At 58.5% G+C, this 27,091-nt stretch overlaps 3 protein-coding genes across 9 annotated transcripts; 2 read left to right on the forward strand and 1 right to left on the reverse strand.

Annotated features, from left to right (window-relative positions):
• Positions 1 to 488: 488 nt before the first annotated feature.
• On the forward strand, positions 489 to 4,891 carry IRF3 (interferon regulatory factor 3). 2 transcript variants are annotated; one of them, XM_060084674.1, is made up of 8 exons: positions 489 to 551; positions 658 to 830; positions 1,505 to 1,676; positions 1,763 to 1,833; positions 2,479 to 2,665; positions 2,768 to 3,148; positions 4,021 to 4,152; positions 4,661 to 4,891. In XM_060084674.1, exons 1-8 carry the CDS (start codon positions 512 to 514, stop codon positions 4,750 to 4,752), a joined length of 1,248 nt encoding a protein of 415 aa, XP_059940657.1. In that variant the 5' UTR covers positions 489 to 511; the 3' UTR covers positions 4,753 to 4,891. The 2 variants fall into 2 exon arrangements, with proteins under 2 accessions (XP_059940657.1, XP_059940656.1); XM_060084673.1 differs by having other exon boundaries at positions 4,037 to 4,152.
• Positions 4,892 to 5,990: 1,099 nt separating this feature from the next.
• On the reverse strand, positions 5,991 to 23,021 carry SCAF1 (SR-related CTD associated factor 1). Of its 6 annotated transcripts, none has more exons than XM_060085437.1 (11): positions 22,921 to 23,021; positions 17,109 to 17,222; positions 16,803 to 16,860; positions 15,964 to 16,058; positions 15,554 to 15,654; positions 15,351 to 15,466; positions 9,355 to 12,180; positions 8,615 to 8,697; positions 8,177 to 8,395; positions 6,730 to 6,858; positions 5,991 to 6,422 (listed from the first exon to the last, which is right to left on the reverse strand). In XM_060085437.1, the coding sequence occupies exons 2-11, from the start codon at positions 17,214 to 17,216 to the stop codon at positions 6,231 to 6,233; spliced, it is 3,927 nt and encodes a 1,308-aa protein (XP_059941420.1). In that variant the 5' UTR covers positions 17,217 to 17,222; positions 22,921 to 23,021; the 3' UTR covers positions 5,991 to 6,230. The 6 variants fall into 6 exon arrangements, with proteins under 6 accessions (XP_059941420.1, XP_059941417.1, XP_059941418.1 ...); XM_060085434.1 differs by lacking the exon at positions 22,921 to 23,021 and adding an exon at positions 19,897 to 20,000; XM_060085435.1 differs by lacking the exon at positions 22,921 to 23,021 and adding an exon at positions 19,897 to 19,993 and having other exon boundaries at positions 17,109 to 17,258.
• On the forward strand, positions 21,581 to 25,514 carry RRAS (RAS related). The gene is made up of 6 exons (XM_060085439.1): positions 21,581 to 21,778; positions 23,727 to 23,814; positions 23,930 to 24,032; positions 24,110 to 24,218; positions 25,146 to 25,264; positions 25,341 to 25,514. The coding sequence occupies exons 1-6, from the start codon at positions 21,626 to 21,628 to the stop codon at positions 25,423 to 25,425; spliced, it is 657 nt and encodes a 218-aa protein (XP_059941422.1). The 5' UTR covers positions 21,581 to 21,625; the 3' UTR covers positions 25,426 to 25,514.
• Positions 25,515 to 27,091: the final 1,577 nt, after the last annotated feature.

Consider the following 27,091-nt stretch of genomic DNA (forward strand, 5'->3'; position numbering starts at 1 on the left):
GGGGAAAGTGAAACAAAAAAGATAAAAGTGAAGCAATGACTGCCGCCGAGATCGGCTGTAAAAAAAAGCAAACGTAGAAGAAGTAGCGGAGAGGAGGGGAGAGAAGGCGTCTACACTGGGGGATCTAGGGGAGAGATGGACGGACTGTGAGAATGGGAGGCAGTCCACTCTAGAAAGTGGGGACGTGCCCTGGAGGAGGGAGGCTGTCTGTTTGGGAGGGATTGTGGATGGTCTACGGTAGGAATGGGTGAGGGGATAACTGCGGGAGGTAGCGGTCTACAGGTCACTAGTGTCTGTATTGCAATAACTAGAGGGAGGGCTCTACCCTGGAAGTGGGAGTACCTGCCTTGGGTGATGGGGGAAGGACGGGCTTTCGATGGAAGAGGGAAGGTGTACACGGGCGCAACTGAGGGAGGTAGAGGTATCTACACAGAAGAAGCTGGGGAAAGGGGGGGGGTGTAAAATGGGCTTGGGAGGGAGTTCTCGCTGAATTAGAGAGCCTCGCTGGAGGATGGGAGAAGGTCTCCTGTTTGTATCCCGGGAAAATATAGGTGAGAGACCTGCGCCGTGGCCGGTGAGGGAGGTCTGGGTGCGGAACCCCCGCACGGGGTGGGCCTGGGAGGCCGCCTGTACCTAGGACCTGTTCTCTGCGCGCAGGCCGGACCATGGGAACACAAAAGCCTCGCATCCTGCCCTGGCTGGTATCTCAGCTGGACCAGGGGCAGCTGGAGGGCGTGGCCTGGCTGGATGAGAGCCGCACGCGCTTCCGCATCCCTTGGAAGCATGGCTTGCGGCAGGATGCCCAGCTGGAGGACTTCGGCATTTTCCAGGTGCGGCCGCGCCGGGCGGGGTGGACCCCGAGGGGACGGGGTGGACTCCGAGGGGGCGGGGCCGAGAAGGCGGGATTAGGAGGCATGGAGAGGCCTGCTGTCATTCTGACAGACTGAGGTGGGTGGAGTTAGAACGGGAAGGGGTTTAGTTAGTAGGATCCACGGACTGGTGTCGGAGAGCAGTCAGGATTAGAGCTGGCAGGTTCCGGTAACAGAATCGGGAAAGTGAAGGAAATGCATCCTGGGGAGTTTGGGGCCCCCGGGGTGGGGCTCTTGGTTGTAGAATTTCTGGGAGCCGGTCTTGGAATATTAAGAGGCGAGACTTGGCCCTGAAGCTGAGGTTTCTTACCACCAAATTAGGATACACCGGTGGTGGTAAGCCGAGTTAGAGTGCGAGGGGGCGGGGTTATTACAGAGGGTGTCCTGGGGCAGGTTGGTGGCAGAGTTAGACACCCATTAGGACCTGGAAGGCTGGCTTAGAAAGCAAAGGTTTTTGAAGGGTGGTGGTAGGGGGGTTCGGGGCGCAGAGAATCTGAGAGTTTGGGGATGGAACCTTGCCAAGTTAGAACGTGTCGGGGGGAGGACGGTGTTAGGACAAGAGGAGACAGGGTTGGGACCCCTGGGGCAAGGTCTAAGTCATCCTCTCCACTATCTTGGTACCACTGGTCCCCTAGGCCTGGGCTGAGGCCAGTGGTGCCTACACTCCTGGGAAGGATAAGCCGGACTTGCCCGCCTGGAAGAGGAATTTCCGGTCCGCCCTGAACCGGAAGGAAGCGTTGCGTTTAGCAGAGGACCACAGCAAGGACCCCCACAACCCGCACAAGATCTATGAGTTTGTGGCCTCAGGTGTGCTGGAAGTGAGGCTTCACTTAGAGGGATGGGATTTCGAGTGTCCCCAGCGCCCCCACTCCACTCCCCACCTTTCTCCACAGGAGTTGGGGACTTACCTGAGCCAGACACCTCTCTAGACACCAATGGCAGATGCAGTACCTCTGATATCCAGGTAAGAATGCGCCCCGACCATCCTGCTCTCAGTCTCTGCCCCATCCCCTCTCTGCATCCTCATGGGCCTATTCAGGCCTCATCTTCTTCCCCTGGACCATCACCCCAGGCTCCATTCTGTTCCCTGCAGTCTGTCCCCAACCTCAGTGCTGACCCTGTCCCCCCACCCCCTGCCCACAGCCCTCTGTGGCTTCCCAGCATCCTCAGGAGAAAATTCAAAGCTTTCAGCAGGCATTCAAGGGCCTAATCCACCTTTCTAGGATTTAATAGCTTTCCTCCCTGTGCAGGGTTCTCTCAGCGTTTGGGGAACTCAGAACCTCTCTCTCCTTGATCTTGTTGATGTCTGTGCCAGGGGAAGTCCCCTCTGAAATTCTTCCCAGCCCTCTCTGCCCAGGTCTTGCTTGCAGAGAGCCAGATCCTTGGGTGGAATTAGCTGCTCCCCTCGGGCCACTGTAGTGCCCGGCATACATCAAAGCTGTACATACTTTACTGTCTGTGTCCCAGGTTAGAAGCCCCTTGAGGGCAAAGCTCAGGTCTGTCTCCTCAATGGGTCCCCACATTGCTGAGCACAAAGCTTGGTCCATGGGAAGTCTCCAGAAAAGGCTGTGGAAATACCTGGATCCTTTTTTTTTTTTTTTCTCTCCAGGAAGACATTCTGGAGAAGTTACTGAGTGACATGGACTTGGCCCCAGATGGAGGGCCCTCAAGTCTGACCATGGCCCCTGAGAACCCCCCTCAGCTCTTGCTGAGCCCCAATTTAGATGTCCCTGCTCCTTGCCCAAAGCCGGGACTCCCTGAAAACCCACTGAAGCAGCTGTTGGTGAGCGAGGAAGGTGAGCGCCAGCTGTGGGGTGGGAGGGGTTAGAGCTGGGCCGTAAGCCCCCTGACGTGCCCTCATTCTCTCTCCCCTTCACATTACTGCTGCTGCTGCTCAGAGTGGGAGTTCGAGGTGACCGTCTTCTACCGGGGCTGCCAAGTCTTCCAGCAGACTGTCTTCTGCCCGGGGGGCCTGCGGCTGGTGGGATCAGAAGCAGGGGACAGGACGCTGCCTGGGCAGCCAATAAGACTGCCAGACCCCGCGGCGTCCCTGACAGACAGGGGAGTGACAGACTACGTGCAGCGGGTGCTGAGCTGCCTGGGTGGGGGACTGGCTCTGTGGAGGGCTGGGCAGTGGCTCTGGGCCCAGAGGCTGGGGCACTGCCACGTGTACTGGGCCGTGGGCGAGGAACTCCTCCCCAACAGTGGTCACAGGCCTGATGGTGAGGTGCCCAAGGACAGGGAAGGAGGCGTGTTCAACATGGGGCCCTTCATAGCAGGTGAGTGAGGCTGGGCCTTAGCTCTGCTGTGGAAACGGCAGGCAATGGTGGTTAAAAACTCTGGGGTCAGGAGGTTTGGGATCGAATTCAGACCCTGCTGCTCTGCTTGTGGTTGAACCTGTGAGGAGAAGGACTGGACTGCTCTGAACCTGTGGAGTCTGAGGACTGTCTCCTCTCTCTCACCTGCCTGGAGCTGGCAGGAGGCACAGGGCCCCGCGTACAGAAGGTGCTTCAGGGAATTAGCTGCCATAGTCGTTATCATTTATTACAATTATGGTGGAAAGACAGATGCAGGAGAAAGAAATCCTTTAGGGCTGTGCTCTCCAAACAGACCTTTCTGCAATGATGCAAATGCTCTGTATTTCCACTGCCCAATATGGTATCCACTAGCTACATGTGGCTACTGAGTACTTAGATGAGGTGAGTGCAAATGAGGAAGTGAGTTTTTAAAGTTTTATTTGATTTTAATTAGATACAATTAAAACTTAAATAGCCACGGTGGCTAATGGCTACATATTGGACGGCATGGCCTTGAAGGGTTAAAGAGCAGTAACCACCAACCACGTTATACTCCAGAATCACTGAGCATCCTTGGGGGAGCGGACTCCCCTCCTGGGCCTGTTTCCCCATCCAAATGCTGAGGCTCTGGGAGGTGTGTGTGGAGGCCTACCTTCCAGCCCAGGCCTGATGGAAGGGAGGAGGAGCATTTCAGCTGTGCCAGAACTGGAGGGACTTTCCCCAAATCAACAGCCCCGTGGTCATGGTGGCAGAGATATGTTGAGTTTTAGATTAGAGAAGAAGATGAGGATGTTACTGAGGTTTTGGGGGAGCAGGGAGGGGCAGGTAGAGGTCTTCTTCCCATCTCTGACTAGGTTCCTGGGCCCCCAGATCTGATTGCCTTCATCGAAGGAAGCAGACGCTCACCACGCTACACCCTCTGGTTCTGCGTGGGGCAGTCATGGCCCCAGGACCAACCATGGATCAAGAGGCTCGTGATGGTCAAGGTACTGCAGCCCCAGGCTCCTGGAGCTGAGGGGTAGATGCTAAAAGGGAGGAGGTTGCTTCTGGGAACTACAACTCCCACAGTCCCCTCGGAGAAACTACAACTCCTAAGAGTCTCTGAAAGTACCAGTTCCTCCTCAGGAGCCTCTGGTGTCCCTCCCACGGCCTCACCCCCAAAGCCTGTATTTGCGTTCTCCCAACCATGTGGAAGCTGGTGGACTACAAGTCCTAGCGGCCTGTGTGAGGTACTACAGCTCCCAGGAGTCCTTCTGCTCACAAGCTGCTCAGCTCTAGCTTCCAGGAACCCCTCAGCAGCCTCAGCCTTAAGAACCATTTACTGCCTCCCTTGGTGGTGAATATGGGGAAGACTGTAACGCCCAGCAGCCCTGGGCCTAACGGTTCATCCTGGGTTACAGTGGGGGCTGTTGGGAATTGTAGTCTACTCACCCCATCCCCAACAGAGATGGTGCTGGGTGCTTCCCCTGACTGTTTTTCCCCCACCTCCCTCAGGTTGTCCCCATGTGCCTCAGAGCCCTGCTAGACATGGCACGGGTAGGGGGTGCCTCCTCCCTGGAGAACACTGTGGACCTTCACATTTCTAACAGCCACCCACTCTCCCTCACCTCAGACCAGTACAAGGCCTACCTCCAGGACCTGGTCGAGGACATGGACTTCTAGGTCACTGGGGAGGCCTAAGCCCTCACCTTCCACCTCGACCAATAAACTGGTTCCGGCCATGGTCATCACTTGTCTGTCTGGTGTTCACTGTCCCTGGGCCAGCCCTGACCCGAGTTGGGGGTTATTCCTTCTTAAGGCCTGTTTATCCATCTGTGCAAGCTACTCATATCCTAGGTGCTCACTGCATAAAGGCCAGGCACCGTGCAGGGGGCAGCTGACACTCCTTACCTCTTCCCTGTGGCCTGGTGAGTAGCTGACAGTCACCCCCATTTTATAGACCAAGACACTGAGGCTTAGAGAGGAGCAAAGTTCACAAAGTAGGAAAATACAAGACAGGTCAGAATCCAGGTCTGACTCTAAGGTTGCCACTCTTTGAGGGCGGCCTTGGGGCTCAATCTGGAACCCCCATCTTGCCTATAAACAGTTCAGGCCGACGTCCAGTAAGCACAGAGCCTTTCACCTGATTGTCCTGTCAGGGGCCGTGGGTCCCCTCCCAACTCCTGCTAGGTGACCTCAGGCAAGTCCTTCTCCTTTCCGGGCCCTGGGCTCCCCTCCGTGTGGGCCTGCGAGGGCCAGTTGTAAAGGAATTATGAGCCCACCCCCAACCGGAACCCACCCTCCCCCCTCAGCCTGGCTGCACCCACCTCTCCTCACCGCGCCTGGGTTCTGGGTAGCAGGGGCTGACGGAGGCCAGCACAGCCCTGATTCACTGTGTGGCCCTTGCTGCTCCGTGCCTCAGTTTCCCTCTCCATCTTGGGGGAGTCAGTTAGATCACCCCAGCCTCATAGGACTGGTAAAAAGAGAATCCAACTGAATGGAGGACAAAGACCCTGTTTCTGGGACAATTCCAAGGTTAGACAAACAGCACCTAGAGGCCCTGAGCTGGGCAGACACTGGGGACCTCACCACTCTCTCTCAGTAGCAACGGCCTCCTATGCGCCCGGTCCGGTTCTAAGTGCTTCACCCGCCTGCGTCTTTCTTAATCCTCACAACACCCACTTTATAGACGAAGAAACAGGCCCAGTGAGAGGAACGCACTTTTCCCAAGGCACACCGTCTACTTCCCCACTAACCATCCTCACACTTGGGCCAAGGCTCCTCCCCAACCCTTTCCCAAACCGGACTCTGAAAAGAAAGGGCTAAAAGTCCTGGGGCTCAGGGGTAACATTTCATGAAATCTTTAATGAAATTGGGGTAGGGGCACGAACAGAGGGGAGGGGCGATGGGCACAGGCTTGGGGCGAGGGAGATGGCAGTGGGGCTGGGCAGGGGGCTCTCCTCTTTCCCGCAGCAACCCTCCCCCAATCATCCCACTGACAGGGGAGGGACGTAGGGAGGTGGAGCCATAAATACGTCCAGAATTCCAGAGAGGCAGCGAAGGAGGAAAGGGGTGGCTGGGGATCTCAGAGAGGGGGCAGGGGCAGGCCCGGGCCACCCTTGTCAGGGGGTCCCGGCTCCTTGGGCGGCCGTGGGGGCCCCGGGGGGTCCCCTGGCTTGCGGCCGTGCTTGCGGAAGTAGCGGTAGCGTTGGACGTAGGCGCGCACCAGGTTGCTCACCTTCACCGGGTTGATCTCCCCACTTTTGCTGTGGCAGATCTGGGGGGCAAGGGGCAGCTGCAGTCACCGCCATCCCCCAGGGTTCCCTGCACCTGGACTGCTAAGCGCAGCTGGGGACTGGGATGGGAACCCCTCCGCCAAGATCCAGGCCAACGTCCCTACTTGTCTCCCTGATGCCAGCAGGACAGGCCCAGGTGGGCTTGAGGCAGTCCTGTCACCCTCTCGCCTTCCGGAGTGACCCACTGCCCCTCTGTGTCCCCATCTCTGTACGCCTGTCTGCTCACGTCCATCACTCCGTCTCATCCTCTCCCCACCTCTGCGTATCCTGTCCCCCTCTGGGCCCTACCTTGTGGACGGCCTTCCTCAGGATGTCCTTGTACTCCTCCTTGGTGATGTCCTTCTTCTGATAATACGGCTTGATGGCCAGCTTCACCTCCTCTACTGCCCGCTCCTGCGTGTGCAGCTTTTTCAGATACTGGCGGGGGTGGCGACAGTGGGAAGAAGGGCCAGCAGAGGCCAGGTGATTTCCTGCAGAACCCTTACCCCCGTCACCAGCTCAGACTTCTTGACCATCCAGCTGCTCCCAGAGGTAGAAATCCTGCTTAGGGTCTGCCCTGTTCTCCCCTTGCTACAGTCGCCCCAGACCCCAGGCCAGGCCTGGGCCTCTCAATGTCACTAGCGTCTCCTCCAGGCCGGACCCTGAGCTGTCCCAGGCGTCCATGACCAGGACCCATGTGTCCCCTGCCCTTACAATCTGGTAGGGAGACAGACCCGAGCCAGGCGGCTGTTCCCTATCATCCCAGAGAAGATGGGGGCAGGTAAACTGAGGCCTGGGAAGGGCAGGAAACCCCAGACTTCAGGGCCAACATCTCCCATGAAGCCCGAATGCCAACTGTCGGGTGAGCTACTGAGCTGCTGGGGGAGCCACGGCCACCCCGGGGGGACTCCTCAGGCCTCCCTAGCCCCATGGGAGTGGGTTTCTAAATATGCGGCCAAGAGAAAAGGGTTGTGGCCTGCACCCATCTCATATGTGGTGAGAGAGGACAATGGCAGAGAACAGACAGGGCAGCCTCACTGGCGCAACAGGGACCTGCTGCTCGTCCCAGGGCCTGTACTGTCCCTGTCCCGCAGCCCATGGCACAGGCCATGGACAAGTACACATCAAAGCTGTGGCCCCACCTCCGCTTATAACACGGGGGTTGGTTCTGCTTTCCTTCTGGCGCTGTATGTGGGGTGCGAAAAGGATGAGCAGCGCCATTATCTGACGACAGGGCCATAGGGACCAGCATCCAGACCCAACCAAAAGGTACACAGCCCCAAGGCCCAGGAGGAGGAGCCAGATGTAGTCGGGGGAGGGGGGACCTGTGTGCCCTGCACCCATTCTTTCTCCCTCCGTCCAGGAACAGATGCTTGATTTTTTGTTTGTAAGCCACCCCGAGCCCCCCTTACACAGAAAGATACGGGTGAGAGAGATATAGATGACCAAAGGGTCAACTGTAGTAGATATATGTATAAACATGCGTGTGTTTATATCCATATCTATTTCTCTTTCTCTCCCTACCTGCATCCCATCTCTGTATGAAATTCTTTAAAAACCTGTCTAGCACCCCTTTCCCAATCATCTAATCAAGTGAAAGTTTAGTTCCTTACAACTTAGTGATTTCAGTTTTATCTAAGTCCTCATCCGCTGGCATCAGTCTCTGGCATTCTCCTCGGGCCCCTGCATCTCAGTATCTGCCTGCGTTCTCTGCAGAACTGTCACCACCAGCCCACCTCTCCCAAGCCCAGTTCACCTTGTCTGTGTCACCACGTCCCTCGGAGCTGCTGCTGCCCTCTCTCTTGTCAGACGCTGCAGCCAGCCCAGTGGGGGTGGGAGGGGTAGACCCACAGCCCCCCAGGGGGAGGCTGCCAGGGAGCAGGTAGCTGGAGGGGCCAGGGGGCAGACCCAGAGAGGTGGGCACAGGAGCTGGCGTCACCCCCAGACTTGAGGGGGGCTTCCTGTGGCTGAGGATCTGTGGGAAAAGGTTGGAAGATAAGCAAAGGGAGGTGAAGGGGAGGACGGAACATGTACCCCTATCCCCACCCTGATTTCCCAACAGTCCCAGGGGCAACAGGCTCCTCTTCTGGCAGATACCTTGCCCCAAAGCCTGCTGGGAGCTGAAGTTCCTCTCCTAACCTGAAGCAGGGGACAAGAGAAGGGGCTGCGGGGACTCTTCCCCAAGGAAGCCCACCTGGTTGGTGGCCTGGATCAGCTCCTGGGCCTTTGCTCGGCTTGCCAGATTGGCTTCTTCCATCTTGAAAAGAAGTGCAGTCACTGCAGTAGGTGGAGAGTGGACGACAAGGATTGGGAGTTGCCGCAAGAGAAGAGGGTGACCCTCACCCAGCCATGTGCCACCTCCCACCCTGGGCCCCCAGACAGGCTATAAGGTCTCAGGCTCATAACTGGAAAAGGGGGCCTCAGCCACCAAGAGAACCAGCCCACACCCTGTATGTTCTTAGGACTCAAGGTGTGGGGGGGGCAGGGGTGGGGGTGGCGTGTGGCCAGGGTCACACAGTGACGAGTTGGTCCCGAGTCCCCGTAGCCTCTCTCCCCACCTCTGCAGTCTAGCAAAGGCTCCTGCCATCCCTTAAGGGACACTGCTCCCTGCTCCCCGATTCCGGTCCCTCCACCAAGCCGACCCCAGTCTACCTCTAGGTGGACCCCAGGACACACCCCACTCCTCCAGTCTCTGCTGGACTGGCTGCCCACTGCTCCCATCTGCCCAGCGCTCTCCCAGTGCACCCAAACATCGTGGAGCCTTCTGGACAGACCCTGACTGGCCCCCACCCACCCAAGGCCCTCTCGGTCCTGGTCACTACACCCACCATTTCCAAGGTATCTCCACTGCCTCCAAGTTTGTCCCCATATGACCTCCTTCCTGATCCTGTCTGTCCACCCTAATCTGCCCCGGCCCCCCCAGGGGACACTCACAGGCCAAGACACCGCTGGTAGTGCAGTCTACACCAGCGGGCAGGTTCCAGGGCATGGGTGGGGGCAGCGTGGGCAGCTGGGAGACACGGGGGGCTGGCCCATCCTCCGCCCCTGAGTCGCCAGCCGTGGACCCCGCACTAGGGGCGGTGCTGGGAGCGGCAGCAGCCGTGCTGGTGGCCGTGCTGGTGGCCGGCTGCTGCTCCTCCTCCTCCTCCTCCTCCTCCTCTTCCTCCTCCTCCTCCTCCGCCCCATCTCGGACTCCAGCCTCCTCAGCGGCCTCTTCTGGCAGGAAGGAGACCTCAGGTGTCTTGCAGCTGCTATCCACAGTCTGCGAGTCGGGCGTGAGAGCAGGGGGTGGAGGGGCCGCCTTGGGGGGCGGGGTGCTAGGGGCCTTCGTTGCCCGCTCTTCCCCGGACCAGGAAGTCTCCTCAGCCCCTTTGGCTCCCGCCGCCTGGCTGCAGCTGTCCGCCTTGGACTTCTTCAGCGTCACAGGGCCGCTGCTGCCCCCGCTGCTGCCCCCACCGCTGCGGATCTTTTTCCTGGTCTTGGATGGCTTGGTCTTTCCCTTGGTCCCCTTGGCTTTCTTGGCCCCAGCCTTGGCCTTGACCTTGGTCTTTTTGGGCTTGGTGCTGCCCTGAGCTGCTTTGGCCACCTCAGTAGGGGCCCGCTCATCCGGCTTGAGGAAGGGGGAGCGGCTCTCTCGGTCTCGGCTGAACTTGACTCCGATGGAGCCCAGGCCAGCAGACGTGGCCTCCTTGGCTGGTGTGGTGCTGCTGACACCCTCTCGGATCAGCACGGCCACCTTGGACTGTAGCTTCACCTTCCGGGAGGATGAGGAGGACGATGAGGACGAGGAACCTGAGCCGCTGCTGACAGGTGGCTTTGGCGGGGGCCCTGAGGAGGGCGCCAACTCCTTGGGGGGCCGGGCCTTCTTGGATGACCTGTCCCTGTCCCTCTCTCTGTCCCTGTCCCGGTCCCGATCCCCCCCATCCAGTGCCTTCCGCCGCGATCCCTTCTCCCGGGAGGAAGAGGAGGAGGAGGCAGCCCCAGAGCGGCGCCGGTCCTTCTCACTGCTCTTGCCTCCCCGCTCCTCGGTGCTCAGTCCCTCGGAGTCGTATAGGACCTCGCGCTTGGGCGATGAGGCCGGAGCCGGTGAGGGCCCTCGGGGGTCAGGCTTGTCCGGCCGGCCCACGGTGATGGTCCGCTTGATGGCAAAGAGATCGTGGTCCGTGAGGTCCTGGATGGAGGGCGGCACGGCCCCCCGGCGGCGGCTGTCGCGCTCTCCGCCCAAGGAGGTGGAGCCGGAGGGCGGCTGGGCCGGGGCAGGGCCCTTCTCACTGTCACCAGACCGCTTCTCGCCCCGGGACCGCGACCGCTTCTTCTTCTTCTTGCTGCCGCCGCCATCCCGGTGCTTGCCACGGTGCCGCTCGCGCCTGGAAGACGACGACGAGGAGGTGGCCGGGGGCGGGGAGTTTGAGCGCCGCCGCCGCCGCCTTTTCTCCCGGGACCGGGACCTGCGGCTGCCCCCGCGGCGCCGGTCGGTGCTCCGCGAGCGGCGGCGGGCGGAGCGGGACCGCGAGCGGCGGCGTGCGGACGACGAGGCGTGGGAGCCCGGCTTGCGGTCCCGGGAGCGGTGCTTCTTGGAGTCCCAGGGGGAGGTCGGGGCCGGCGGGGCGGGCTGCGCGCCGGAGGAGGACGAGGCGGCCTCCTTGGCCTCGCCGCCGCTCCTCTTGCGCTCCCGCCTCGACTTCTTGCGGGTGGGCGGGCCAGTGGGGGCAGCGGAGGCGGGGGCGGCGGCCGGGGAGGGCGACCGCTGCCGGTAGCGCTCGCGCCTCTGGGTCAGGATCTTGCGGCGCAGGTCCAGGCCGCCCCAGCGCGCGTCTGCGGTGGGCGGGGCGGGGGCCGGCTCCCCCAGGTCCACCTGCAGGGCACCCTCGCCGTCGGACTCCGCGTGCAGAGACAAGAAGTCGTCCCCCTCGGGGGCGCGGGGGGCGGGCGGCGGGGGTGGGGGCTGGGCCGCAGGGGGTGCTGGGGCCGCCGGAGGGGGTCGTGCGGCCCGGCCGCCGGCCCGGAAGAGGGAGAGCGCCATCCTGGGCTCCTCCTCAGGCTGGACAATCTCGCCCTCCTCAATCTCTGAGTCGCCCGGTGGCAGCAGAGGGGGCGGGAGGGCGGCGCCACCGGCCGTCACCACCTCCACAGAGACCTTGCCTTCCCGACAGGCCTCCGCCTCGGTCCCCACCACAAAGACGCGCCGGCGGGTGGCTCCGTCGGCCCGGGTGGAGTCGGCCTGGGGCGGTGTGCCAGGGGCTGGAGTCGGCTGCAGGGGCTGGGGGTCCGGGCCCGGGCTCTCGTCACCTGGGAAGTCCTGGCTCAGGCTGTTGTCGTCGTAGATGCCCGCCAGGGTCTCTGAGATGCGGCTGATGCTCTGGGACAGGCCTTCCTCCTCCTCTTCTTCCTCTTCCTCCTCCTCCTCCTCTTCCTCCTCCTCCTCCTCCTCCTCAGGTGAGGGGGTCCCCGCCGATGAGCTGGGGTTGGAGCCAGTGGGCTCGAAGGGGTCGTACTTCTGCTCTGGAGCAGGCGGTGGGGAATAGGCCTCATCGGTGGGGTGAAAGGGGTCATAGATATCAAACCGGGGTGCAGGAGGGGCCGGGGGGGCCGGAGGTGGTGGAGGGGGAGGCGGGGAAGGGGAGGATGATGAGGGGGAAGGGGAAGGCGAAGAGGAGGCAGAGGAAGGGGCAGGGGGCGGGGCAGGGCCCCCGTCTCCAGTGCCCAAGGTGAGGAGGTGGCGGGCACAGGTGGGTCGAGAAGAGTGAGACTGCGGAGAAACTGCAAAGGAAGAGCGGAGACAGGGTGGCGGTCAGGTGCCTGTCCCGGTGCAGCGGAGGGGCCCGCAGGCAGGTCAGCACCCCATCTGCTGGTCCCCCTCGCTCAGCACTCGCCACACCAGCAGGCACTGCTTCCAGTGCTTCACATGTGTCAACACATAAGATGCTCCTAACAACAGTACCTATGCTCCACACTGTAGGTACTGTGACCCGGGGTCCCAGGAGGAAACTGCAGCACAGAGAGCTGTGGCATCTTCCCCTAGAGCACAGTCATCAGGGGGGGAGTCAGGATGCAAACTCGGTCAGTGTGGCCCTCGAGCCCGCACTCTCATATCCGGAGACGTAAGCTGGCCTGCGGCCCAAGACCGCCCTGACCAATGACAGCAGTGACGTTCCTGCAGGAGGCATAACCTAGGACCACCTGCAGGGGTCAAGCCCTGGCCTGCTGAGCCGGCTGCCTCTTGAGGGAATCTATCCCTTTGTACAGGAGGCCTAACGTGAGGCTGAGAAGGTGAAACTCCCTCTCTAGAGTCAGAAAGCGGCAGAGCTGGTGAGCCCTGACAGCCCGAGTCCTCACCGTGCCCCCGTCATTCTGTGATGAGCCCCATCCCAGGGGCGACATCTGCTTGGGACTCAGACATCACTGACCGGGCCAGGCATCGTGCTGTCCTCCGTTATTTTGTCCGCCCTCCCGAGACCTTGCTTTCGAAGCACTCCACGGTCTCAGCACCACAAGTCACACATGTGGAGACAACTGATCGAGGCTGCCCCCGGGGCAGATGACGGGGCCAGGATTCAGACACACACATCAGAGTCCAGAGGCCACTCTCTCAACCACATGTAACTGCCAGGATCCTGCCCCAGCAAGGCCTCGGCATGGTCACATGAACAAAGCCAGGGAAGCCCGGGGCTAAGAAGGCAGCACCAGAGCCCTCTCCCGCAATATGCCCGAGGGCAAGCAACTCAACTGCTGTCTGCCTTGGTTTCCTCATCTGTAAAAGGGGAGTTTGCTCATTCATTCAACACATTTTTTCTGATCATCAATCTGACAGACGCGGTTTGGGGTATAGAATAGAACTGCAAACAAGAGACAAAAATCCCTGCCTTCAAGGACTTGCTGAGCACGAACTCTGCCTACCCGATTACCCGGGCTGTTATTACCACCAGCTGAGGCAAAAACCAAGTCTGCAGATTGTAGCAGTCTGCAAACTCGAGACATCTGCTTCCTTATAAATAGTTTTTTTTAAAGGACCACGGGTGAGTTTTTCTTGCGTTCTTAATATTTTCCAAACAAAGACCAAAAAACACTTGGAATAAGAAAACAAAACATAGGGACTTCCCTGGTGGTCCAGTGGGTAAGATTCCGTGCTCCCAATGCAGGGGGCCCGGGTGTGATCCCTGGTCGAGGAACTATATCCCGCATGCATGCTGCAACTAAAAGTCCTCATGCTGCAACTAAAAAAATATATATATATATCCCGCATGCCACAACCAAGACCTGGCACAGCCAAAATAAATAAATAAATAAATATTTTAAAACAACAACAAAAACCCAAAACATAACCCCAGAGTCCTGCTGAAAACAGCTATTAGGTTCCAGACACAGCTATGGATAGCACTTAAAGCCCAAGGGCCAAATCCCACACATCACCTGTTTTTGTAAATAACATTTGATTGGAACCCTGTCCCGCTCACTTGTTTACTTATCCCCTATGGCTTCTGGTTTTAAAAGAAATGAAGAGGGAGTTCCCTGGTGGCCTAGTCGTTAGGATTCTGGGCTTTCACTGTTGAGGCCCGGTTCAATCCCTGGTTGGGGAACTGAGATCCCACAAGCCATGCGGTGCGGCCAAAAAATAATAATAATAATAATAAATAAATAAACAAATAAAATTTAAAAAAATAATAAAAGAAATGAAAATACTTTTGTGGCGGGCCCCTAAGAGTGTGCTAGGCCCCAGGCACCATGTCCCCTGAGCCTAAAGGATAAGTAAGTCACCCCAGATCTGTGAGAAAAAAGAAAGGACAAGGATGGGACTTCCCTGGTGGCGCAGTGGTTAAGAATCCTCCTGCCAATGCGGGGGACACGGGTTCGAGCCCTGGTCCGGGAAGATCCCACATGCCGCGGAGCAACTAAGCCCGTGCGCCACAGCTACTGAGCCTGCGCTCTAGAGCCAGTGAGCCACAATTACTGAAGCCCACGCGCCTAGAGCCAGTGCTCCGCCAACAGGAGAAGCCACCACTGCAGTGAAGAGTGGCCCCCTGCTCGCCACAGCTAGAGAAAGCCCACGCGCAGCAGCGAAGACCCAACACAGCCAAAAATAAATAAAGTTAAATCTTAAAAGAAAAAAAAAAGGACAAGGAAAATGTGAAGTGGTTCAGAGGGTGTGCAAGCCTCTGGCAGAACAGCTGCTCGTAGCTGACCTTCTGCTACGCCTTCCTCTCCCCTCCCCACCTCCCCAGATATTATGTAGGCAGAAGGGAAGTCTAAACCCAGGGTTCTCATCAGGGTCCCAGGGCATCAGCAGCAGCGTCACTGAGGCGTTAGTTAGAAATGTGAATTCCTGGGCTCTACCAACTCCAGACCTGCCGCATCAGAAACCCTGGGGATGGGCCTAGTGACCTGTGGATTAACAAGTCCTCCACGGTGATTCTGATGCCCTTTCGAGTTTGAGACCCCCTGCTCTACACTGCTCAGGGGCTTACCACCGTGCGCGGGGCTGGGGAGCAGACCCTCCCTCGGGCAGGTGCATGTCGCAGAAGTCAAAAACTTGCACTTTACACACAGAAGGCCCCGGGCTCAGGGCCACCACTAAGCAACTGGCTGTGCCACCTCGAGCAAGAGACTTCCCTCTTTCAGACTTTTCTCTTCCTGGAGTCGGAGACGCTGAGAGTCCCCCGTCCTGGGGAGACGAATTCCTAACGCAGTTACACTGATATTCAGAAGCCCCGACACACGCTAACTGCTCCCACATGGTAGCTCTCACGTCAGTTTGAACTTTAATTACATCTGCACGTGCATACAGCCTTTACTGAAGTCTAACAGGAGAAAGACACAACAGTACAGATTTTGTCTAAATGACGTACTCAGCACTGCTACTACTACTGACAACAGCTAATGCTCACGCGACGCCGAGGCTGACTGCCTGCCAACTCAGCCCTGGTCCCACATACCCGTTTTGCCCGTCCTCCAGGCCCTGACACGGGGCAGCAGGCTGGGTACGGGAAGAGGGACTGGATCCCTGTCCCCAATTCGGACCTCGGCCACCAGCTCCAGCATGTCCTCGCTTCTGCAAGACAGGGGGTGAGTGAGCCTCAGAGGTGCGTCCAACTCCCATGCCGGGGGCCTCTCCCACTCCAGCTGCCCAGATACTCACTCGCCAGGCCGCAGGTCCAGGTGGCTGGGAACCCAGGTATCTGGGGGATCCAGGATGCTCACCAGCCCCGCGAGGAGGCCATCGGCAGCCACGTCCAACACCTGGAATAGGCCAGGAGGGGCTCCACCCTGTCCCTGCTTGTGTGAGGACCCACACAGGCCCTAAGCTCTCAGTAACCCAGACATCTGAGACCCTATGAGAACACGAGGATCCAACTGACTCCTCAAACTGACTGCCTCCAGGACCCAAGGGACCAGGCCTCAGAGCCTCCAACACTGCCCCCGATCAGCACCCCAGATCCAGGAGCCTGGGTCCCCAACTCCATTTCCCCATTTCAGGGATCCAGGCCCCAGTGACCTTCCTCCCCCGGCCCCAGAAGTCCAGGTCCCTAGCCCTCTCTTCTTACTCACAGAAGCAGTGTCAGTCCCCCCTGATTCCTGGGAACGGGGCTCTGAACGTGGGCTCCGACAGCGCCTCCATCGAAGGCCATGACACCGAGAACCATCTGGAGAGAGATTTGCATGGGGGATTGGAGACAGGGGACTAGATGCAGAGACCTTGCTTGGCAGAGGAAAAAGAGACTGCCTAGCTCTTGACAGTGGAACCAAGCTCCTGCCTACTCTCCTGGCCTCCATCCAACTGCTTCCCAACCTGGGTCCCAGAAGGACCTTCCCAACACCCTTTTGAGGCACCAACTCTTTCACCCATTTGTCCTCCCAGCCACCCTCAGGATGAAGTCCAGACAAGTCAGCTTGGCCTTTGAGCCCTGCTGTGACCCAGTCCCCACGGAGCGATCCTGCTTCCCTGCCCACCAACATCCTCTGCCCACCAGCCCCAAGACCCACAACTCGGTCCAGCAACGTGGTCCCTGTGCTGTGTGCCTGCTGGTGCCGCCCCCACCTATCAGGCTTTCCTCTTCACCAGACAACGCTCATACAGCCTTAGAGACACAGGTCCCCTGTCACCTCCTCACTGAAGCCTTCCTGGACCCCATCTCCCTCCACACCAGCTTCGCTGGGCCTCCTGCCCTCTCACGGTGCCTCGGGCTACCTCTGTGCTGGGACTGTGTCTCCCCTCTGCCAGACTGTGAGCCCCTCCAAGACGGCCACGGAGTCCAACCCATCTGGGGCTCCCTGTGCCAGCACAAGGGTGGCACCCAGGAGGCCTCGGGAAAGCGTATATGAATGAGATTAGGAGAAAGAATGCAGAGATGGGGCAGGGGGCTGGGAAGAACCAGAAGCTGTCATACCTTTATCATTTGGCAGGTCCCCCTGCAGGGAACTTCCCACAGCCTGCTGAATGGCCCGCTGAAGGAAAAGTGAGGGTGAAGGGGGTGGAAAGAAAGAGCAGTCAGGGGATGCATGCGGAAGGTCACAAGCTCTGCTGCTGGGAGACAGCCATTCCAGACACCCCTACAACCAGACTCAAACCCTACAGACAGGCCAAGAGTCCCGGCCCCCCAACCCCTCCTTCCCCAGGGGTCCAGGAGTCAGGGCCCTGGAATCTGGACTCCCGGCCCCTCCCTCCCTCGGCCCCAGGCGTCTGGCTGCCTCACCAAGATAAAAGCAGAAGGAGAAAGCGTAGGGTCTCTGTCTGGCGGACCGTCACCCCGATCCTCGCCTGACTCCTCTGTCTTCCCTCGAGACTCATCTTCTTCCTCCATGGTCACCTGGTGGTGGAGGCGGAGGAGAGTCTGGAGTAGAGGCTGGTGGGCAGGGCACGGTGGTGCCAGGTGGTGGAAGGAGAGGACTGACATGAAGACCTCAGGAGCCTCCAATACTGTATCCCCTTCAGCATCCCTCCTCTCCTCCACCGCATCCCAGGCCCGGGCAAGTACCAGGCCCAGTGCAGACACTAGAGGGACTGGAGCAACTCTCTTCCCTTGTCTGAATTTGTTGCCTCCTCTGTCAAAGGGAGGCCTTCCCGGCCTATTTCCACACACCCCTCCCCAGTTCCCGCACCTTCCCCCGCAACCAAACTTTAAGACCTCACAGGAGCCCGCCTTCAAGGGAGCCAAGACTCTTTTCTGTTGAGTTGTGATTTCAAACACTGCGTCCCGAAGTCTCACAAACCCACCTTTCCCAAACCGAGATACGTGCCAGTGTGCTGGGTGCACCTCAAACACCACGCCACTTCCTAAAGCATCGATTCTCCTCGATGGTGAGGGACCCAACAAAATGTATTTACACACAGAAGATGGAACTATAATAGAATGAGCTGCAAAACCAGTATGCCACTTTGAAAACGAAAACACGAACTTCAGGAATGCTGTCCACCAGACGCCGTAGGGAGCACCCTCCGATCACCTGTCTGCCCCTTGTGTGGAAGCGTGGCTCAAGGCTTTGCCATGTCACAGAAATTCTTAGGTTATACAGAAGGCACTCTTCAGACTGATGGGGGTCTTGATTAGGGCTTCAGAAAATACGAAGATTTCAGCTGTAGGCTTCCCTGCAACTGCCAAATCTCCTACTCTGAAGACAATAAATATCTGGTCCCACATTTCCTAGAAAGCTTCAAAACCCCTAACCCTCAACGCCGTGTGCTTAGCTCTAAGTGGGCCCAAAAGGAGTATCTAAGTCAGAGAAAGGCTGTGAGAATTGAAAGGACACCGACTCCTGACACAGAGTTAACAGCCCAAGCCGGCTATACAGAGTAGCAATAATTATCATCGGCCTTTAACGCCCAGGTTTCCCCTACTTCGGTCTCCCCTACACCCTCGGTTGCATACCTGCCAAAAAAAAAAAAAAAAAAAATCTCGGTCCTGGTCTCCCTCGTACCAGATTTTCGGAAAGCTCTCCCATGCTGCCTCCTGGCTCTCTAAGAGCCTGCAGTTCCTTCCCGAACTCCCATAGACAACTCTCACCCTGATAAGTCCTTCTGGACAGTTCCCAGCCCTGGTGCTGCTCTCTGGCACCTGGGTGGGGGTGGGGGGAGCACACGTTATGTAGAACAGCGTCTGTCATATAAGAGAAGCTTAATCAAGATGTGCTGACTACAGACCCACAGAGCCCCAAACCCTCTGTAGAATGAACATCCTCCCTTGCCCATTCACACATGCCCCAGGATTTGCAGACACACCCCCGGCTCCTTAGGTCTTTTAGACCTGAGAAGCCTCTGCATACGCTGCTAGGTCCCTCTAGATCAGTTTCCCAAACTATAGACTTGATAGCAGTTCAGTGCTTTACAAATAGCTTGTTATCAAAGCAAATCGAACACAGTAGAAGATTCTTCACAATACATCACAAGTAAACGGAAATACTAATTAATGGGACTTGGGTATGAAATTCATATGACGGTGTACACTGGGTCTCAATGAAAAAATGTATTTCTCACTGTAGATCAAGGTCAAAAGAGTTTGAAAAGCAGAGCCCTAGATGAGTCTAGACGATCCTATAGACTTTCCCAGACCAAGGAGGACTCATTCTAACTCTCTCTGTAGCCCCAGGGCCACGCAGAATTTTTCAATATTGTGCATTTGAATTACTTTCTAAGGGCAAGTACAATACAGCTGGGCAAATTTTCCAATACTCTTCATTGTCTTATTCTCCACGCAATTATATGGCCCCCACAAAGGCATTCGAATTTGCAGTCACACTCAAAGCCACCTAGATGGTTCCAGGTCCTTCTAACTGCCCCCAGCCTCCTGTCACCCAGACTAGACACTCCCCAGACAGCTGGAGACCCATCCAGGCCTCTCAGAACATCTCAGTATTTGCCTCTCTCCCTTCGTGGGTACATCCCGCTCCTCTGGGTAGCTATAAAAGACTTCCTAGCCCTGGAACAGTTCTTCCAGGCCCAGCTATATGGCCCCAGACCCCTGTAGGTGAGCCGCATCCTCAGGTCAGCACATGTAGACACTTCTCAGCCCTAACAGACATACCCTAGGCGCTATAGTTGGCTCTGCAGATACTCCCCAGCTCTTGCAGATCTCCTTCACCCCGGGACATATCTCAAGATCTCAAGATGGCCCCAGAACCCTCTAAACAGACCCTAGCCTCCGGTCAGCTCATAAAGACGATCAACAGTGCCTACAAAAATGATCCAAGCCAGCTATATGATGGAAGGCAGGCTTCAGTCTCAGTCCAGGCCCTGTGGACGCCCCCAATCCTCTCGGGGACGTCCCATAGATGCCCCCCGGCACCACAGACGCGTCCCGGGGCCTTCAGGAGGCCCCCCGCTCGGCGCCAGGCGCCGCCGCCGTTACCAGGCCCGAGGCCGCCCCGATAAGCCCTCCAGGCCCTGCGGCGTGCCGGGAGGACCCCGGGACAACTAGCGACCCGACTCCGCCCCGCCCACCCAGATAGGCCCGAGCCCCGCGGCCCAGACCGCCGCCGCCATCTTACCCCGCCGCTCGGGCTGCGGCTCCGGCCCCGGCGCGGGGCGGGGCGGGCTGGGGCGGGGCTCGCAAGCAGAGGGAGGAGAAGGGGGGAGCTAAAACACCGCCGAGCTTGCCGGGACTTCAAGTACCGAGCAAAGTGCCGTGAAGGCTGGTGGGAAGGCTCCGGACTCAGTTTCCCAGCAACCAATAAGACACATAGGCCGGGTGCACGCGACGCACGCCGGGAGGCGTAGTCCGCGCGTCGCCTCCGCCGCGCGGGGACAGCAAGCGGGGTGAGGGGTGAAGTGGGCGGGGTTGCGGTAGGCCGCGGTTAGGCCCCAAAGTACCCAGCACGCGCGCGGAAAGAGCGGCGGAAAAGGAAGTGACGGAAGAGCGGTTAGCGTGACAGATGCGACGGAGTTGTAGTTCCGCGGAGTGGGCCGTAGGAAGAAAAAAAAAAACAGGACAGGCTGGGAGTTGCCCCACCCACATTCTAGGGATCCCAGAATCCCGATACCAATTTCTCTCTAAATTTAGAACCAAGGGGCCTGGCCCTACAGCTTCCTCCTCATTTAGGACAGAAAAGTCCAAATTCCGATTCCTCTCACTCAGAACAGAAGAGTCCGGACTCACACTTCCCTCCTCCCTGGGACTCAGAAGCCGAGCCCTGCTTCCTGTTAAATCCAGGAGTCGGGCCCTCAAGCCATCCTCAGACCATTCCTGGTCTCAAACAACTACCTTACACTAACCCGAGTGTTCGGATTCCCCATCCTAACTCCCTCAGATGCAGAATTTTGGGTCCCCAGCCCCTCCAACCTCTGGATCCAAGAGTCTGGGCCCTCAGCTTCCCTCCTTTACCGAACCTAGTAGTAAGGACCCCTAGGTCCCCTCTTTCTGGGGACCCAGGAGTCCAAGCTTCCAGCCCTATTCTCTCCTAGGTACTCCTAGGGGTCTGGGCTCTCAGCTTCCTCCTCCTTCAAGACCCAGAAATCCTGACCCTAGACCAGGCATAATCCAGGCATCCCGGCTTGGGCGAACTGGCTCATGGATTAGGAATGCAGTGATCTCACGGCCCCTCCCTGCCCAGTTACCCGCTGTCCCCCCTCCAGGGCCCCATTTTCCCTCCCAGTCTGTCTTCCGCTTGGCTGAGACAGCGGGAACCGGAAGCCTGGGTCCCTTAGCGGGCGGAGCCTCCAGCATCCAGCCCAGACGCCCGGGTCGGGAGCTTGGCTGGAGCCCAGGACGGAGGTTGAGCTTCCCCTCAGGACTTGCTGCTTTCTCGGAGCGCGCCTATATACGGCCGCGCGCGAGTCCGCGAGCTCCGCCTACTGGAACAAGGCCTCGGAGATGGTGCCCTGAGAAACTGCATCACAGGGTCCCTCATTTGCATAGTCCCACCCCGAGCTATCTTCCCGACCCATCGGGAAGAGAGAATGAGAGCTTATTAGCGTAGCCCCGCCCCCAGACGGCCGGCCAGCCGAGAGCGCGTGGCGCCGCTCGGGGTGAGCCCAGTTCTCTTATTAGCGTGTTCCCGCCCCATTTGGAATTCCCCTTCTCAGCGAACGCCGTTCCCCTACCCTTATTATCATAGCTCCTCCTTTTCCCTGGCCTTGCCTCCTTCTTAAGTGTCCCGAGATACTAGCCCTTCTTGCTGGAGTTCATGATTATGCAGTAGCCTTATTAGCGTGGCCCGCCCCTAGGCCCCGCCCGGTTCCCCCCCAGGCGGTAGCGGCGGCAGCGGCAGCGGTGGCGACATGAGCAGCGGGGCGGCGTCCGGGACAGGGCGGGGGCGGCCCCGGGGCGGGGGGCCGGGGCCCGGGGACCCCCCACCCAGCGAGACACACAAGCTGGTGGTCGTGGGCGGCGGCGGCGTGGGCAAGAGCGCGCTGACCATCCAGTTCATCCAGGTAGTGGGCCCTCACCCCGGGGGGGTGCCCCCGGGACCCAGAACTGAGCCCTTTGCGGGATCCTTGAGACCCCGGTTTCCCCTCGATCCATCACTGAAACCCTCCTGTGAGGCCTTCTAATCTTAAAAAAGTCCCCCTCAGATGTAACCCTGAGCCCCTCATGGCCTCCACCCACTACATGAGGGACATTCCTCCTGTACTTGTATCTTGAGACCCACCACCCCTACCCCCAGTACCCAAGACCCCGCTTCCCTACTGATCTGACCGTGGGTGCCTCCTGGGAGCACCCTAAATCCAGAAGAGTCACCCCATCCAGACCCTAAGCACTCTCATGGGCCCCCACCCCCCTAGGTGCCGCCTCCCCCCAACCTTGAGCACCACCTCCCCCAAAATGCAGACCCAAACTTCCCCTCTGAGCCACCCAGAACCTAACTGAGAGAATGCCTGTGCCCGATGCCCTTGAGATTCCCCCAGTCTGGATGCTTAGCCCCTTCAGGGACCTCCCCCCAAAACTGGAAATTATGCCCAGGCTTTGCCCCTGAGGCCCATCTAGGACCACCCAGTCCTGAGAGAGGCACCCTCAGACCTGAGAGGTTTCAAAAAGATCCTGCCCCTTGGCCATTCCAGAGAACTCTAAGACCCCAAGTTCTGGGGATCCCCTATCCCACCAGACCCAGACCCCCACCCTTCCCCAAGGAAAACCCACCACTCCTCCATCTTGAGTTTTCCTCCACTCCGATTCCCCGAGCCCCTCTCTGAAACTCTGGCTAGCCCCTAAATAATCTCCATAGAGTAAGTCCCCAGATTCTTGACACCCCTAGAAAGACCTGCTCCTTGGGAGTTTCTCTGATATCTTAAATGCATCTCAGGGTCTTTAAGATTCTGTAGACTCTATAGTCTATGACAAACCACCCAAATGCTCCCGAGCCCCCAGTTTTCACCCCTGAGCTTCTCCTGATGTACTTTGCAGATACACCCCTAATCCCCCCAGGGCCAGGTCCCTACACCCTCCCTCACCAAGCACCCCCCCAACAGGCAGGATGCAGCCTGCAGACCCCCAGCTGCCAAGTCACCACTTCTCTCCTGAGAATCCACCCCTGCCCAGGAAACTTCCACCCCATTCCCGAGGGAAATCCTCCCACCTCAGGAAAATCCTAGGAAGGTGTCTGCTACTGAGATGCTACCGCAGAGGTCCCCCGCTCAAGAGACCCCAGCCAGCACCTGCAAGGGGGCCCCTGTCTGTGTAGAGAAAGGCCCCAGCCCTGGGCCCCTTGCACCCAGGGGCAGACCCAAAGCTGGCCCAAAGCCTGGCTGGAGGCGGGCAGGAAGGGAGGGGCCCGGCCTGCGGGCGGGGCAGCTTCTCCGCAGCCAGATTGGAACCGGGACCTTCCCCTGGGAGGAGACACTGGAAGCTGCCCGAAGAGGAGGAGGGGGAGGGGGAGGAGGAGGAGGAGGAGGAAGAAGAAGAAAAAAAAGAGGGAAGAGGAGGAGGAGGAGGGAGAGCTATAGGCAGGCAGATATTCTGGGCAACAGTGGCTCTCAATAACTAAGCACCTACTATGCCCGGGGGATATATTAAATACTGAACAGGGATTTTCCCTGAATCTCAGAAACAGTGGATTAAGCCTAGTGCTATTTTTATCCTCATTTTCCAAATGAGAAAACTGAGGTTCAGAGAGGGGAAGTGATTCGTTCAATGCCACATAGCCAGGATTGTAGTCATGACGTGGGAGATGTACTTTATACCAGAAAAACAGGACCAGGAGACAGAGAGAGGAGCCTGGGGAGGGCCATGGGAAGGGACAGAGACCCAGAGAGAGGGAGACAGACTCAAAAGAGGGGAAGAGACCAAGAAGGAGGGGGGCCGAGAAAGTCGGGGCTCAGAGGCAGGGCTACATCACCTCTGCTGGGACACTACAGTAAAGGTGTCCTCTTCCCACCCCACCAGTCCTACTTCGTGTCTGACTACGACCCCACTATTGAAGACTCCTACACGAAGATCTGCATGGTGGATGGCGTCCCAGCCCGGCTAGACAGTGAGGGCTGCAGGGGAGATGGTGGGAGGGGGAGTGGCAGGGCTGAAGGCTTGCGGGGAGGGGGGTGGCTGGAGGGAGCCTCGACCCCACAGAGGCCCCTCTCCCATCCCTGCAGTCCTGGACACCGCTGGCCAGGAGGAGTTCGGTGCTATGCGGGAGCAGTACATGCGTGCAGGCCACGGCTTCCTGCTGGTGTTTGCCATTAACGACCGGCAGAGGTGAGAGTGATGGGGGGTGGGGAGCAGGGGGGGCGCTGGGGGTGAGCAGCTGTCTGGACCTCTGGCTTCCTCCGCAGTTTCAACGAGGTGGGCAAGCTCTTCACGCAGATCCTCCGAGTCAAGGACCGAGATGACTTCCCCATCGTGTTGGTCGGGAACAAGGCAGATCTGGAGACACAGCGCCAGGTCTGGGACACCCACCCACCCCCACCCCACCCCACCCCCGCCGACTGGACCCCATCTCAGTCTGGTGCACCTCCTGAGACTCCTCATGTCAGCATCCTCCTCTGGCTCCCCGGTCCATTGTCACACACCCCACTAGACGTGTCGCCCCACCTTGGACCTTCTGAGTCCACAGCGTTGCACACAGGCGTTTTCAGGAGAGGTGGCTGGATGGAAAATAGGGCACCTCCCCCAGGGTCAGCCAGCCCCAATGCTCTGTCCTGTCCCCTCCTCTTGTTCCTAGCTGGACCCTGGCCTCAGCCTCCTGTTTCTCCCCCGCCAGTCAACCTCTCACTCTGGCTGCCCCTCCCCTGCTCACAGCCCTCCCATGGCTCCCCAGCACCCCAGCTCTGCCACCTGGCCCTTGATGCCCTCCGTGATCTTGTCCTTTCCTTCCTCTGTTCTCACCATTTCCCTATACACACAGACTGTGTGATTTCCACACACAACTCGTCTTTTCGATTAAGCCTTTGGGCATTTCTACCCTTTGGGACTTTGCTTGGGCCTCTGCTGGGAACACCCTGACTTTTCTCTGACAACTCGGTTGCAGGAGAAGGTCTCTGGAGCCTTCCCTGACTCCTTACTTAGATGGCACCCAGCTAACCCCCTGGGCATCTCCGCCAGGACCTTCCTGGACTTTTTCCTCTTCTCTTGGGCCCTCACAGTATGTAATCCCAGTTAGAGCACACAGTGTGTCTTTCTGCCTCCCCCAGCTGGGACCAGCCTTTTGGGCGGCACCAGGCGGCATGTGGGATCTTAGTTCCCCGACCAGGGATGGAACCCGGGCCCCCTGCATTGGGAGCGAGGAGCCTTAACCAGTGGACCACCAGGGAAGTCCCTGGGACCAGCCTTGAAAGCAGGGACCTGACTCCTCCGTGTCCCACGCCCCAGGTCCCCCGATCCGAAGCCTCCACCTTCAGCGCCTCCCACCACGTGGCCTACTTCGAGGCCTCGGCCAAACTGCGCCTCAACGTGGACGAGGCCTTCGAGCAGCTGGTGCGGGCCGTCCGGTGAGCAGTGCGCCCTTGCCGTCATCCTCCACCACCCCCCTCCCTGCGGCCCAAACTCACCAGCCTCTTCCCACAGGAAGTACCAGGAACAAGAGCTGCCGCCCTGCCCGCCCAGCGCCCCCAGGAAGAAGGACGGGGGTTGCCCCTGCGTCCTCCTGTAGGGACGGGAGGGGAGCAACCGGCACGAGCTCTCGGGACCAGCTGCCCTCGCCGAGCTTCTTTCCCCATCCGGGTCTCCCAGGAACACTACACTCCCACCCGTGATTCCTGGCCTCCTCCAGGGGCCATCACCACTGTGTGCCTTCTGCCACCGCCTCCTTCCCCCACCCGAGCCCCAGGGTGAGGGCTCCCGGGCATCCGGGTCACTGCTGTATATAACTCCCCTCCCCCAGAGAAATAAACGTCACTGCCAAGGTCAGGAGGTGCTTTTTAAAAAGGGGAAAGGGCAGGGGAGGTGGGTGAACTCGGGCTGCGCAGACACGCTAAAGCCTCTCTCCACGGAGAACCATCCACCGAGAACCATTGGACCCCTTGCTTGGGGAGGGACGGGGGATATACAGAACAAGCCGAGCCAGGCGTCTGGACCCCCACTTCCACTCCAACAGCACGACTGCATCCTTTTCTGGTTCTGTGGGCATTTTGTTGGGATGAGGATTAACATTTGAGGAGGACTTCCCTGAGAGTCCAGTGGTTAAGACTCCGCGCTTTCACTGCAGGGGGCGCGGGTTCGATCCCTGGTGGGGAAACTAAGATTCCACATGCAGCCTGGCGTGGCCAAAAAAAAAAAAAAAAAAGTACTAACGTTTGAAAAACACATTCCCCTCCCCCCCCCGGAAAGCTCTAGAACTGCACCTTTCAGTCTGGCAGCCGGAAGCTACATGTGCCTATTTAAATTTAACTTAAATAAAATTTTAAAACTCGGTTCCTGAATCACACTAGCCACATTTCAAGAGCTCAGTATTCACATGTGGCTTAGCAGCTACCCGAATGGACAGGGCAAATATACAACATTCTCATTATTGCAGAAAGGTCTATGGGACAGTGGTGTTCTAGGAGGTTCTGGGATCTTGGAGACAGGTAGCAACTGCTACAAACCCTGCCCACCTGCTTCCCACCTCCAATGTATATTGAGAAAGGCGTTTTGGCTGCAGGAGGGAGAAGGCACAGGTGGGCTGAATGGTGTCCAAGCAGCCGACCGGCAAGTTCTGTTCTAGAAAGTCCTCAGTGGGGCTGACATCTGAGTCTAAACCCTGAATTCAACTGGAGGCCGGTGTGGATGCACCCCAATTGAACCTCTCTCCTGGGGGGGCCTGAAGTGTGGGGCATCTTAAGGCCACCGCAGATAAGGTGACAACGCACTTCAATTTGAGAATCAGGACCCCCAATTCTGTACTCTAGTTGCTAACCTGGAAGGCTGGAGCCGGAACTGGAGACCACCACTCTCCCCTATTTCTCAGGCCCGTCTGACAGGCCATCTTTGAGCTCCAACACCTACTCAACACACCAGGCCAGAAATCTCCACCAAGATGTCCCCGTGCCCTGGAACTCTGGCCTCCACCTTATAACTGTCACCAGTCAATGATCTGCTCCCACACCCCTACATCTGCTCAGTCTCAACAATCTCCAGGACTCGATCCCAAAATATTCCCTTCACACCCACCCCAGAACCCGCTTCCTGGTTCTAGGGTAGACAATGACCCTGAGTGGCCCCAGCAGCAGGCTGCCTGGGTTCAAATCTGGCGCTGCCCCCTCCCATCTGAGTGCCTTTGGGCGAGTGTGTCTCAGTCTTCTCATCTGTAAAGAGGGCCTGACCACAGAGCCACTTCC

Source organism: Mesoplodon densirostris, chromosome 19 (assembly GCF_025265405.1).
Source record: "Mesoplodon densirostris isolate mMesDen1 chromosome 19, mMesDen1 primary haplotype, whole genome shotgun sequence".
NCBI classification, from domain to species: domain Eukaryota; kingdom Metazoa; phylum Chordata; class Mammalia; order Artiodactyla; family Ziphiidae; genus Mesoplodon; species Mesoplodon densirostris.

Excerpts from the sequence above, each read along its gene's own strand:
- IRF3 (XM_060084673.1), top strand. The coding sequence starts at position 512 with ATGGGAGAAGGTCTCCTGTTTGTATCCCGGGAAAATATAG. Across the intron at positions 552-657 it reads TGTATCCCGGGAAAATATAG|GCCGGACCATGGGAACACAA; the intron begins GTGAGAGACCTG and ends CTCTGCGCGCAG. Across the intron at positions 3,149-4,036 it reads CATGGGGCCCTTCATAGCAG|ATCTGATTGCCTTCATCGAA; the intron begins GTGAGTGAGGCT and ends CTGGGCCCCCAG.
- SCAF1 (XM_060085433.1), bottom strand. The coding sequence starts at position 17,309 with ATGTCAGTCCTCTCCTTCCACCACCTGGCACCACCGTGCCCTGCCCAC. Across the intron at positions 16,861-17,108 it reads CTCCTTCTGCTTTTATCTTG|CGGGCCATTCAGCAGGCTGT; the intron begins GTGAGGCAGCCA and ends CTTTTCCTTCAG. Across the intron at positions 8,396-8,614 it reads TGATCCAGGCCACCAACCAG|ATCCTCAGCCACAGGAAGCC; the intron begins GTGGGCTTCCTT and ends CTTTTCCCACAG.
- RRAS (XM_060085439.1), top strand. The coding sequence starts at position 21,626 with ATGAGCAGCGGGGCGGCGTCCGGGACAGGGCGGGGGCGGCCCCGGGGC. Across the intron at positions 23,815-23,929 it reads CGTCCCAGCCCGGCTAGACA|TCCTGGACACCGCTGGCCAG; the intron begins GTGAGGGCTGCA and ends CCATCCCTGCAG. Across the intron at positions 24,033-24,109 it reads GCCATTAACGACCGGCAGAG|TTTCAACGAGGTGGGCAAGC; the intron begins GTGAGAGTGATG and ends CTTCCTCCGCAG.